General features: G+C 40.1%; 1 protein-coding gene across 1 annotated transcript in view; it reads left to right on the forward strand.

Annotated features, from left to right (window-relative positions):
• Positions 1–13,454, forward strand: part of Rtel1 (Regulator of telomere elongation helicase 1) — a 265,901-nt gene that overhangs the window by 62,614 nt on the left and 189,833 nt on the right. Inside the window, exons 6-7 of the mRNA XM_068351830.1 lie at positions 4,187–4,384; positions 10,685–10,798. Of these exons, the coding sequence (XP_068207931.1) occupies positions 4,187–4,384; positions 10,685–10,798 (312 nt within the window). The remainder of the gene's footprint in view (positions 1–4,186; positions 4,385–10,684; positions 10,799–13,454) is intronic.

Genomic DNA, 13,454 nt, shown 5'->3' on the forward strand with positions numbered 1-13,454 from the left:
TAGCATTGCACCAGGAGGTGTCGCTACTTGTGCAGAAGAAGGCAGTGGTTATAGTCCGGGACCATCAATCCCCGGGCTTCTACAACCGTCTCTTTCTTGTGGCCAAGAAGACAGGGGGTTGGAGACCGGTGCTGGACGTCAGCGCGCTCAACGCGTATGTCACCAAGCAGACGTTCACGATGGAGACGACGAAGTCGGTCTTAGCAGCGGTCAGGCAGGAGGACTGGATGGTCTCGTTGGACTTGAAAGATGCCTACTTTCACGTTCCTATTCATCCAGACTCCCAACCTTTCCTGAGATTCGTTTTCGGAAAGGTTGTCTACCAATTCCAAGCCCTGTGTTTTGGCCTAAGCACAGCTCCTATGGTCTTTACTCATCTGATGAGGAATATAGCAAAATTCCTACACTTATCGGACATCAGAGCCTCCCTCTACTTAGACGACTGGCTGTTGAGAGCCTCCACGAGTCGTCGCTGTCTGGAGAATCTCAATTGGACTTTAGACTTAATCAGAGAACTGGGTCTATTAGTCAACATAGAAAAGTCTCAACTCATTCCCTCCCAATCCATTGTGTACCTGGGAATGGAGATTCGGAGTCAGGATTTTCGGGCTTTTCCATCGGCCCCCAGGATAAGCCAAGCCCTAGAGTGCATCATGAGCATGCTGAAGAGGAGCAGTTGCTCGGTGAGACAGTGGATGAGTCTCACAGGGACCCTTTCATCACTGGCCCTGTTCGTCGAGCTAGGGAGACTCCACCTCCGCCCTCTTCAATTCCATCTTGCAGCTCATTGGGACAAGGGTTCGACTCTCGAAGCAGTCTCTATCCCAATCACCCAAGAGATGAAGACCACTCTCCTGTGGTGGAAGCACAACCTCCTTCTCAGGGAGGGTCTATCGTTGGCTATTCAGACCCCCAATCTTCATCTCTTCTCAGATGCATCGGACTCGGGCTGGGGTGCGACCTTGAACGGACGGGAATGCTCGGGAACGTGGAACGAAGAACAGGGATTACTCCACATCAACTGCAAGGAGCTACTAGCAGTTCATTTAGCCCTGTTGAACTTCAAGTCCCTCCTGCTAGGCAAAGTGGTGGAGGTGAACTCAGACAATACCACAGCCTTGGCTTACATCTCCAAGCAAGGAGGGACCCATTCGAGGAGCCTATACGAGATCGCAAGGGACCTCCTCATTTGGTCAAGAGGTCTAAACCTCACTCTGGTCACGAGGTTCATTCAGGGCGATATGAACGTCTCAGCAGATCGCCTAAGCAGAAGGAATCGGGTCATTCCCACGGAATGGACCCTCCACAAGAGTGTGTGCAACAGACTTTGGACCTTGTGGGGTCAACCTACCATAGATCTGTTTGCCACCTCCATAACCAAGAGACTTCCGCTGTACTGTTCCCCTGTTCCAGACCCTGCAGCAGTTCATGTGGATGCTTTTCTACTGAACTGGTCCCATCTCGACCTGTACGCATTCCCACCGTTCAAGATAATAAACAAAGTTCTGCAGAAATTCATCTCGCACGAAGGGACACGGCTGACGCTGGTTGCTCCCCTTTGGCCTGCAAGAGAATGGTTCACAGAGGTACTTCAATGGCTAGTCGACATCCCCAGGACTCTACCTCTAAGAGTGGACCTTATACGTCAACCTCATGTAGACAGGTTGCACCCAAACCTCCACGCTCTTCGGCTGACTGCCTTCAGACTGTCGAAAGATTCGCTAGAGCTAGAGGCTTTTCGAAGGAGGCAGCCAGTGCGATTGCCAGAGCGAGAAGGGTTTCCACTCGTAGAGTCTACCAGTCTAAGTGGGAGGTCTTCCGAAGCTGGTGTAGAGCCAATTCAATATCCTCTACCAATACCTCTGTGACCCAAATAGCTGACTTCCTTCTACATCTTAGGAATGAGAGATCCCTTTCAGCCCCTACGATTAAAGGGTATAGGAGTATGTTGGCTTCAGTTCTCCGCCACAGAGGTTTGGACCTTTCTTCCAACAAGGACCTTCAAGACATTCTTAAGTCTTTTGAGACGTCTAAAGAGCGTCGTCTATCCACTCCAGGCTGGAATCTAGACGTAGTCTTAAGGTTCCTTATGTCACCTAGGTTCGAACCTCTCCAGTCAGCTTCCTTCAAGGACCTTACCCTCAAGACTCTTTTTCTCGTCTGCCTTGCAACAGCTAAGAGAGTCAGTGAGGTTCATGCCTTCAGCAAGAACATTGGTTTCACGACCGAATCTGCAACATGTTCTTTTCAGCTCGGATTCCTAGCAAAGAACGAACTTCCTTCACGTCCTTGGCCTAGATCGTTTGAAATACCTAGCCTCTCCAACATGGTAGGTAACGAACTAGAGAGAGTTCTTTGCCCTGTCAGAGCTCTCAAATTTTATCTTAAGAGGTCTAAACCTCTTCGAGGACAGTCAGAAGCCTTATGGTGTGCCATCAAGAAACCTTCGAGGCCCATGTCCAAGAATGGGGTTTCATATTATATAAGGCTTCTGATTAGAGAAGCCCACTCTCACTTAAAGGAGGAAGACCTTGCATTGCTGAAGGTAAGGACCCATGAAGTAAGAGCCGTAGCTACTTCGATGGCCTTTAATAAAAACCGTTCTCTGCAGAGCATAATGGATGCAACCTATTGGAGGAGCAAGTCAGTGTTTGCATCATTTTATCTTAAAGATGTCCAGTCTCTTTACGAGAACTGCTACACCCTGGGACCATTCGTAGCAGCGAGTGCAGTAGTAGGTGAGGGCTCAGCCACTACATTCCCTTAATCCCATAACCTTTTTTAACCTTTCTCTTGAATGCTTTTATTGTTGTTTTTATGGTTGTTACGGTAGGCTAAGAAGCCTTCCGCATCCTTTTGATTTGGCGGGTGGTCTATTCATTCTTGAGAAGCGCCTGGGTTAGAGGTTTTGTAGAGGTCCTTTAGTAGGGGTTGCAACCCCATATACTTTGGCACCTTTGGGTTGATTCAGCCTCCAAGAGGAACGCTGCGCTCAGTAAGGAAGACGAACTTAAAAAAGAGGCAGAGTAACGGTTCAATTCGACTTCCTTACCAGGTACTTATTATTTCATTGTTATTTGAGATAACTGTTATATGAAATATGGGATACTTAGCTATCCTTTAATCTTGTACACTGGTTTTCACCCACCCCCCTGGGTGTGAATCAGCTACATGATTATCGGGTAAGTTTAATATTGAAAAATGTTATTTTTATTAGTAAAATAAATTTTTGAATATACTTACCCGATAATCATGATTTAATCGACCCTCCCTTCCTCCCCATAGAGAACCAGTGGACCGAGGAATAATTGAGGAGGTGTCAACAAGAAGTACTTGAGTACCTGGCCACAGGTGGCGCTGGTAAGTACACCCCCTTCTAGTATTGTGATAGCTGGCGTATCCCTCCATAGAATTCTGTCGGGCAACGGAGTTGACAGCTACATGATTATCGGGTAAGTATATTCAAAAATTTATTTTACTAATAAAAATAACATTTTGTGACGCGTGAATTTTAAAGTTATTTTTCGGTGGCCGGGTGAATTTTGTTTCGATATACAAGGGGTTTTACGTAATAAGAGGCAAAAAAATCTTGTATCTCCTTGTGTATCATGAATTTTTGTATGCAGAAACTTTTATGGAGAGTTATTAATGTACAATATTGAAATAAATGTTTGTCATGTACTAAAAAAAATTATAGAGGTTCTTGAAAGTATATTCTTTTTGATAACTTTGGCTGAACTACTATCTAAAACCAAGCCTTTAGAATTCTTTAAATGGTTGGAACACAGACTAATGCTAAAATTCATTTGTTGTGACAAATTTTAAATTGTCTGAAAATTTTTTATTATTTACTGTAATAATATTTGGGATTTTGAGTACTGTATAGAATTAGAATTAAAAGAGCTGGTCACTTGGTTCTTGATGTTTAGTGCATCTTTAATGACATTTCTACATCCTTTGATTAAAATGCGTGTGCTCAAGTATGTTATTTCTGGCTATTATTTGCAGCAAAAAAATAATTAGATTCTGGTCCAATTTAATGGAAGATCATGTAATTTCTGTGTGTGATATTGAACCCAAATTGTTTCAGCTGTAACTCCATTTTTCCCATTTCAGATCTAGATTATTGGGATATGACATTCTCCAAAATTTCTTAACGGTTATTGATATGTGTGAAATATTACAGGTTGACATTAAGAAGGATGACCCAGATGTAAGACAGAATGTGCTAGATATTGAAGATTTAGTCAAACTAGGAAAAAAGAAGACTTTTTGCCCATACTACATGGCTAGAGAACTGAAGACAGATGCCGACATCATATTCATGCCTTACAACTATCTTCTGGATCCTAAAAGCAGAAGAGCTCATGGTGTTGAACTACAAGTAAGATATGCATGTATGTAATCTTGTTTTATTCTTTGTGTGATTTTTAACAGGTGTGTACACTTGGATATTTAAGCCTTATGAACAATTGAAATGTGCTACTGCACTTCAAAGCTACCATAAACTATAGTATTCAAGTTAGCATATATATATATATATATATATATATATATATATATATTTATAAACTTCAAGATATTCAAGAAAAGTTACTTGATAAAGGCCAAGTCATACACACAGTCTAATATTGTCAAATTTAAAGACAGAAAATGATAATACAGTATAAAGTTGGACATCAAACCCCATCTAAACTTTAGCTATGGAAGGGAAGTGGTGTTCAATAGGGATCTATGAATTTATGGAAGAGGAGATATTGGCTGTGTCCACTATCAGTGTGGAAAGTACATAAAGTACCTTGAACATCAATGATTATCCTTACTTTCCAGGATGCTGGTGTACCTTTCCACATAGACATAGAAAATGAAAGGATTAGAGTTTGACCTTTTAAACAGAAGCCACTGCAATGTTTTAATTGCTTTAAATTTGGGCATCCTTCAAAAGTTTGCAAGAATGATGAAATTTGTAATACTTGCTCCAATCTTTACCATGGAGAATGTACACTTGAGGCAAGGTGCTTGAACTGCAACTCTAATCATGAATCTAATGATTGGAGCTGCCAGTTTTATAAGTTAGAAGAGGCTGCCCTCAATTAATCAATTATTAAACATGCAAGCGTGGGGCATGCCAAGAGATTATTAAATAAATCTACTACCTATGCAAAGACATTTAAAAACAGGAGAAAAAGTTCCTCGGGAATCATCTAACCCACCTATTACTGTGGGTAGTTCTCGAAAAAGAAATTTACTATCTACTGATAAAGTGCTGCATAATAAGACAAGATTATCTCCTAAAGATTTACCTTTCAGTATCAACAAAAAGACATTGGCCACCACTATCAAACCTTTGTCCCCCAAAGGATAGTACTAACTACTCCCAGGCCATATCCTTGCCTGATTTAATGGAGATTACTCCTGAAACTAAGTTATCAGGTGCCCCTGTAGTGGGGAAGGTACAAAAACCTGGTAGCTCACATCCTATTAATCGTAAAAGAGAGACCTCCATCTCTCTCACCCCCTTCCATAAGAAATATTAGTTATGACATCAAATAAATATGAAGTTTTGTCTGTTGATGTTTCTGATCAACCAGAAGACAATTTAAATAAATCAGAAATTCAAGCTGAGGTCCACCCTCCCCCTCAACAATTAGATCAAAAGGACAAAATGAAAATAATAAACACAAAAACCAATTTATCAAGACTAATAAAACCACCGGGAAATAGTGTTAAATCTAAAATTACTAATGGGAAGACTTCATCCAAAAGTTCTTCCAAGAAATAAACTATTGTTTATCCTCCAGTTTGCAATGGAAATATCAGGGTTAAAGGGCCAAATGTGAAGAACTTAAGCTCCTAATTCATGAACATTCCCCCATAATTGTATGTTTACAGGAAAGTAAGCTTGATGCTAACACTACTAGTCCTCGAGAGTATGTTAGCTATAGAACATATAATCAACAAGCAGGGAGCCATGGCGGACGTCTCATGTACGTTTGTCGAGATGTTCCTCAAATACCCTTATCTATTCGTACACCCCTACAGGCAGTGGTTGTACAAATTGATATAGGGAGAAAATATACAATATGCTCTCTGTACTTGCCTCCAAATGATAATATTTTATATGATGATTTAGTAGAGGTCATTCAACAACTCCCTCAACCTTTTCTCTTCCTGGGAGATATGAATGGTAGACTTCCTTTAGGGGGTGATGTTTTGGCAAACACAAGGGGCAATATTATCTCATCAATTGAGGAGAATGAGGATGTTGGACTCCTTAATACAGGAGGGCCCACGGACTTCCATGTTCAGACAGGTACCTTATCATGCATTGACCTTTCAATTGCAAGCTCTAACTGCCTTCTTGATTTTGATTGTAGGACATTAGATGATTGGCATACTAGTGATCATGCACCAATCATTATAAACACCAACAAGGGTCCGCCTTTACAAAGATCGCCACTATGGAATCTTAACAAGGCAGACTGGGTCAAATTTTGTGAGGTAAGTGAAATCGAGGGGAGTGCAGAACAGTTTGAAAGTATTGATGATGCCATAGACCTACTGAATGGAACTCTCCATACAGCAGGAATCAATTCGATTCCCAAAACCACAGGATTATTCAAACAATGACCAGTCCCGTGGTGGTCTTCAGAATTAACACTCTTGCACAGAGCCACCAGAAAATCTCTTGACTAAATTGTGTAGGCGTCGTACTGATTAAAATTTGATAACATACAAAAAGTGTAGAGCAGTTCCGTCGTGCCATGAAAGAAGCAAGACGGCAGTCTTGGGTGTCTTTTGTTTCTTCCATTAACAGTAAAACACCACCGTCTTCTGTATGGAGGAAAATAAAAAAGATTGCAGGCAAATTTACCCCAAACCCACCACCAGTGTTGAAAGTGAACGGTCAGTATGTGATTGAAGCAAGTGATGTTAGCAATGCCCTGGCTGATCATTTTTCAAATGTAATATGCAAGTGTGTAGCAGCTCCTGGTCACCAGTATAGGAGCATTGAAGAAAAGAAAATTATAAATTTTGCAACAAGAAGGGAAGAGTCATATAATTCTCCTTTTACTGAAAGAGAATTTGACTCCGCACTTGCTTATTGCAACGATACAGCCCCTGGACCAGATGGAATTCCATATGAAATGATTAAACATATTCAATTTAATACAAAGTTATTTATTTTAAGTATTATAAATAGAATATGGCATGATTATAGTTACCCAAGTGTTTAGAAACTAGCCATTATTTTAGCCTTTTTAAAACCCGGTAAGGACAAGTTTTTAGCAGCAAACTATTATCCTATTGCATTGACATCTGGTTTATGTAAAATCACTGAGAAGATGGTCAATGCAAGGCTGATGTGGTACCTGGAAGAGAAGGGTATTTTATCACCCATTCAATGAGGATTCCGGAAAATGCACTCAACTGATGTGTTGATACGACTTGAGTCTTCTATTTGTGAAGCGTTTGCTTCCAAACAGCACCATGTTACAGTATTTTTTGACCTTGAAAAGGCATATGATACCACATGGAGAAATGGTATACTTAAAACCATTCATGAAATCGGATTGAGAGGAGAGCTGCCACTATTTATTCAGGCATTTCTTTCACATAGAGTTTTTCAAGTGAGAGTTGGGGAAGCTCTATCAGAGAGTAAGTGCCAGGAAGGAGGAGTTCCTCAGGGAAGTGGGCTGAGTGTAACCCTTTTTGCACTAGCAATTAATGGGATATCCTCAGAAATTCCCCAGGATGTTCTCTCAACATTATTTGTGGATGATCTCTCCATATCATTTGCTGGAGCTAGAATGGTAATGGTTGATAGAGAACTACAACTCTAAATTGACAAAATTATCCCGTGGGCCGATATGAATGGATTTAAGTACTCGACAAGCAAAACTACTATTGTACATTTCTGTCACATCCAGACCTGGACATATACATTAAAGGTCAACGGATCCCTTGTGTAGGGGAAGTTAAATTTTTAGGATTGATTTTAGATTGTAGGTTGACATGGGTTCCACACTTGAAGGCATTAAAAGCTAAATGTCTTGAGGATCTGAATCTAAAAGTATTGTCCCATACATCATGGGGGGGCCAGATCGTAAAACTATATTAAAATTATACAAGGCCTTAATTTTTTCCAAAATTAGTTATGGGTGTGAAATATACTCCTCAGTCACCGCAAGCCGATGAAAGATATTAGATTCAATACATCATGCTAGCATAAGATTGTACACTGGAGCGTTTAGAACCTCACCTATCCCAAGTCTCCTTGTTGATACTGGAGATTTACCTCTAGACCATTACCGCATGTCATCCATTATTCGGTATTGGTTTGGGTTACAAAGACTCCTTAGCTTTTCAGACTGCAAGCCTTGTAAGGAACTCAACATACTCGGAGTTGCACCCAAAATCTCCTCAACCTTATGGCTTTTGAGTAAAACAATTATTAAACAGTCTTGATAAAATCGGAGGTAAGGTACTTCCATTTAAGATACCATCAACCCCTCTGTTGAAATTACCAGAGATATCTTTTTGTAAATATTTTATTGGTGTTAACATGTTGAAGGACATAGGGAATCAACTTTAATATATACTATTGGCTCCAAATCTGATGCTGGCGTTGGATTTGGAGTATATAGTAGTTCTTTTAACTATAGAGGGGCACTTCCTCCAATATCTTCCATAATTACTGCTGTATTATATGGCATACTAACCGCTATTGAGAAAATAGCGTTAAAAGAGGAGGGCAATTTTACCACTCATAGTGATTCAAGAAATGTCCTTCAAGCTTTAGAAGGTTTTAATTCTAGTAACCCTTTAGTTTTAAAGATTTTAAAGTGGCTTTTAATTTTTGATCTAAAAGGTATAACAGTTCGATTTTGCTGGGTTCCGGCACACGTAGGTGTGTCTGGAAATGAAAAGGCAGATTCATTGGCAAAGACTGCTGTAGCCGAGTTGCTACCAAGAAGGTCTCCCATTCTTTGTAATGATTTATTACCTGCAATTAAGAATTCTATTTATAACAATTGGCAACAACATTGGGAAAGTTTAAGCGAAAATAAGATGAGAGAAATTGCGATGGGTATATCCCCTTGGGGGTATAAGGGGATGCCCCGAAAATGGGAGACTACTCTTTGTCGTCTCCGCATTGGTCACACTCGGATGACACATGAGTTTCTGCTGGCTGGCCAACACCAACCATATTGCGACGACTGTTTGATACCCTTGACAGTGAGGCATTTGTTGACTGAATGCCCCACTTGCACTGAAAAAAAATAGATATCTGTTTGAGGCTCGTGGTGAAGATGGCAGGTTCATCCTTGCCAAGATCCTTGGACATGATGTGTCATACAATGCCAGTGGCATTTTTTAATTTATATCAGAAGCAGGTCTTCTTAATGCTATATGACTTTTATAACATATTTACTTCTAGTGGCATTTTCAAGTTTATATTAGAAACAGGTCTTCTTAATGCTATTTAACTTTTATAACATATTTACATCTCTGATTTTAATTGAATATTCTTTTAATCTTTATTGATAATGAGTGATATCTGCGTCAATGACCCTCGATGTCAGGATGCCAGAGAACTTTAAATCAATCAATCAATCACTCGGTACCTTAGCACTCAAGAAGAGCTAAGCCCATCAATTATTTTGAGTAGATTTTCATTCAAAGGAACAACAGGATCAACATTATTATACACTTGTGACCAATTCAAGTCAAGAGATCACTCAAAATTCCATTCCAGTCTGCTTGAGATTTTATATAAATCTTACATGAGTATGATACATCAGGAATAGGCTGCTCAGTCTTTACTACAAATGAAATCAAGGCACAATCAATGTCCCGACTGGAGAACCAACCTTACTTGTTATAACTCCAGGGGAGTTGATAAGACTCGAGAGTAGCTTCACTTATGATTTGCTCATAACCTGATTCAGAGGCAAAGTCCAAAACTCTTGAGCCATGGTGATCAGTAGGAAAAACAGAATTTAGCCACTTCCTATGGTGAACATTGAAACAAAAGATGCCTTTCTATCATCTTGTGTCTTCGCCATAATGGTAAGAAGACAGTCAAAGATAGAATCATCCATGTCTGGATTCCAGTAGATCGAACACAAATATAGTGTGTTATACCTGCCACAAACTTTTATTACCTGAACCTCATAACATCCACAATAATACTGTAGTAGGACTTATGAGTAGCAGGGTACTCGGTCCTAATATACACCACCATTCCCCTGGCTCTAGGAATGGCAACCCGTTTCAAAATTATTCATATTGAATGAATCAGAGTTGTATAGGTAGGAAACATACAAATTATTGTTCTATTTAAATTTGTGATTTTAGTGTACCTTGACCTTGTTAAGTGTAATTTTCATATGAACCTTGCTCTGGTGAAGTGTAATTTTTATACTAACCTGGCTCATGTGAAGTGTAATTTTTATATAAACCATGCTCATGTGAAATTTAATTTTTGCTTTTTTTATATTTCTACTCACCTTCATCTTGTGGGGTTTTTCTTCAGGAAATTATTCTTTGCTTTGTTCTTTCTTTGTCTTCAATGAATTTTAATTATATTATTTTTTGGTCATAAAATAATTAGAAATTTAGAAAAAATACTATATGTGTGGTGAACAGTAACTAAATATTGCACTTTTTTTACTTTCAGGGAAATATATTGATATTCGATGAAGCGCACAATGTAGAGAAATGTTGCGAGGAAGCCGCATCTTTGCAGTTGAAGTCTACCGATTTAGCTCTGTGCATTGATGAAATAACTCAGGTGAGTTATGAGAAAGATACTGTAGTGTATTTTCTCAAGTAAGTCGTGTTCTTGATTTAAGATTCTCTTTGTCATTAATGTACATACATATATATACCAAGGCACTTCCCCCAATTTTGGGGGTAGCCGACATCAAACAAATGAAACAGAAAAAGGGACCTCTCCTCTCTACGTTCCTCCCAGCCTGACAAGGGACTCAACCGAGTTCGGCTGGTACTGCTAGGGGTGCCACAGCCCACCCTCCCCCGTTATCCACCACAGATGAAGCTTCATAACGCTGAATTCCCTACTGCTGCTACCTCCGCGGTCTTCCAAGGCACCGGAGGAAGCAGCAGAGCCTACCGGAACTGAGTCACAATCGCTCGCCATTCATTCCTATTTCTAGCACGCTCTCTTGCCTCTCTCACATGTATCCTCCTATCAGCCAGAGCTTCCTTCTCTCCAACCATCCACCCAAACCTTGGCCTTCCTCTTGTACTTCTCCCATCAACTCTTGTATTCATCACCTTCATTAGCAGACAGCCATTTTCCATTCTCTCAACATGGCTAAACCACCTCAACACATTCATATCCACTCTAGCTGCTAACTAGTTTCTTACACCTGTTCTCACCCTCACTATTTCGTTCCTAACCCTATCTACTCGAGATACACCAGCCATACTCCTTAGACATTTCATCTCAAACACATTCAATTTCTGTCTCTCTGTCACTTTCATTCCCCACAACTCTGATCCATACATAACAGTTGGTACAATCACTTTCTCATACAGAAATCTCTACATTCATGCCCAACCCTCTATTTTTTACTACTCCCTTAACTGCCCCCAACATTTTGCATCCTTCATTCACTCTCTGACGTACATCTGCTTCCACTCCACCATTTGCTGCAACAACAGACCCCAAGTACTTGAATGGATCCACCTCTTCAGTAACTCTCCATTCAACATGACATTCAACCTCGCACCACCCTCCCTTCTCGTACATCTCATAACCTTACTGTTACCCACATTAACTCTCAACTTCCTTCTCTCACACACCCTTCAAAATTCTGTTACTAATCGGCCAAGCTTCTCTTCCGCGTCTGCAACCAGTACAGTATCATTCGCAAACAAGAACTGATTTACCTTCCATTCATGGTCATTCTCGTCTACCAGTTTTAATCCTCGTCCAAGCACTCTAGCATTCACCTCTCTCACCACTCCATCAACATACAAGTTAAACAACCATGGTGACATCACACATCCCTGTCTCACCCCCCACCCTCACCGGAAACCAATCGCTCACCTCATTTCCTATCCTAACACATGCTTTACTACCTTTGTAGAAACTTTTCACTGCATGCAACAACCTTCCACCAACTCCATATAACCTTATCACATTCCACATTGCTTCCCTATCAACTCTATCATTCGCTTTCTCCAGATCCATAAACGCAACATACACCTCCTTACCTTTTGCTAAATATTTCTCGCATATCTGCCTAACTGTAAAAATCTGATTCATACAACCCCTACCTCTTCTAAAACCACCCTGTACTTCTAAGATTGGATTCTCTGTTTTATCCTTAATCCTATTAATCAGTACTCTACCTTATACTTTTCCCACCACACTCAACAAAATAATACCCCTTGAATTACAACACTCATACACATCTGCCTTACCCTTATATAGTGGTACAATACATGCACAAACCCAATCTACTGGTACCATTGACAACACAAAATACATATTAAACAATCTCGCCAACCATTCAAGTACAGTCACACCCCCTTCCTTCAACATCTCGTGTAGTTTTGATTAATTTATTATAGTTTTTCTTAATATTTGATATACTGTAGATTCGTGAAGTGTATTTTTTAATTATTGTTAATACCATATCATTATTATCACTATTTGTAATAAAATTGGAAAAGCAAATAACCCCTGATTTAACAGTTATCATAGAGGAAAGGGCTTCATTTATAATGAGAGGAAAGGAACTTCGCTAACTTGAACACTGGCTGGTGTAGTTAGATTATTTAAGGGTTATTTCAAGGAATCTTTTCCTTAAATCTATTGGCTTAAAGGATCTTGAAGCAAGAGCTTCTCTACAAGGAAATCTACATAGGAGTTTTGATTTTTAGTCTTTGTGAAGTCATTTGTTGGTAACTGTCTTTGATACCTCTTACAGTAAAATCATTTTATCCGCATTCATTATGTGCCCGAATGTACCCTCAAGCAAGAGAACTCTAACCCAACAGAATGTACCCTCAAGCAAGAGATCTCTAACCCAACCGAATGTACCCTTAAGCAACAGAACTCTAACACAAGACAGTGGAAGACCATGGTACAGATGCTATGGCACTACCAAAGACTAGAAAACAATGGTTTGATTTTGGAGTGTCCTTTTCCTAGAGGAGCTGTTTTTAAAGGGTCTCTTCTACCCTTCAAGGGCATAGGAGCAGGGGGGGCTATAGCCCCCCACTTTTTTGCTGAAAATATGCTTTTAAACTTTCAGATTTACATTTTGTAATTGCATTTCATCTCTGGCAATAGCTCTTGTACAGTCTCAACCCCTCAACCCCCCTCCACATAAGTATCATGTTAGTACCCAGCATCATAGTTTCACAGTCCTGTCACTCGCTAAGTTTTACAGAGAGCAGCCCCCATATTGGAA

Source organism: Palaemon carinicauda, chromosome 28, assembly GCF_036898095.1.
Source record: "Palaemon carinicauda isolate YSFRI2023 chromosome 28, ASM3689809v2, whole genome shotgun sequence".
NCBI lineage: Eukaryota > Metazoa > Arthropoda > Malacostraca > Decapoda > Palaemonidae > Palaemon > Palaemon carinicauda.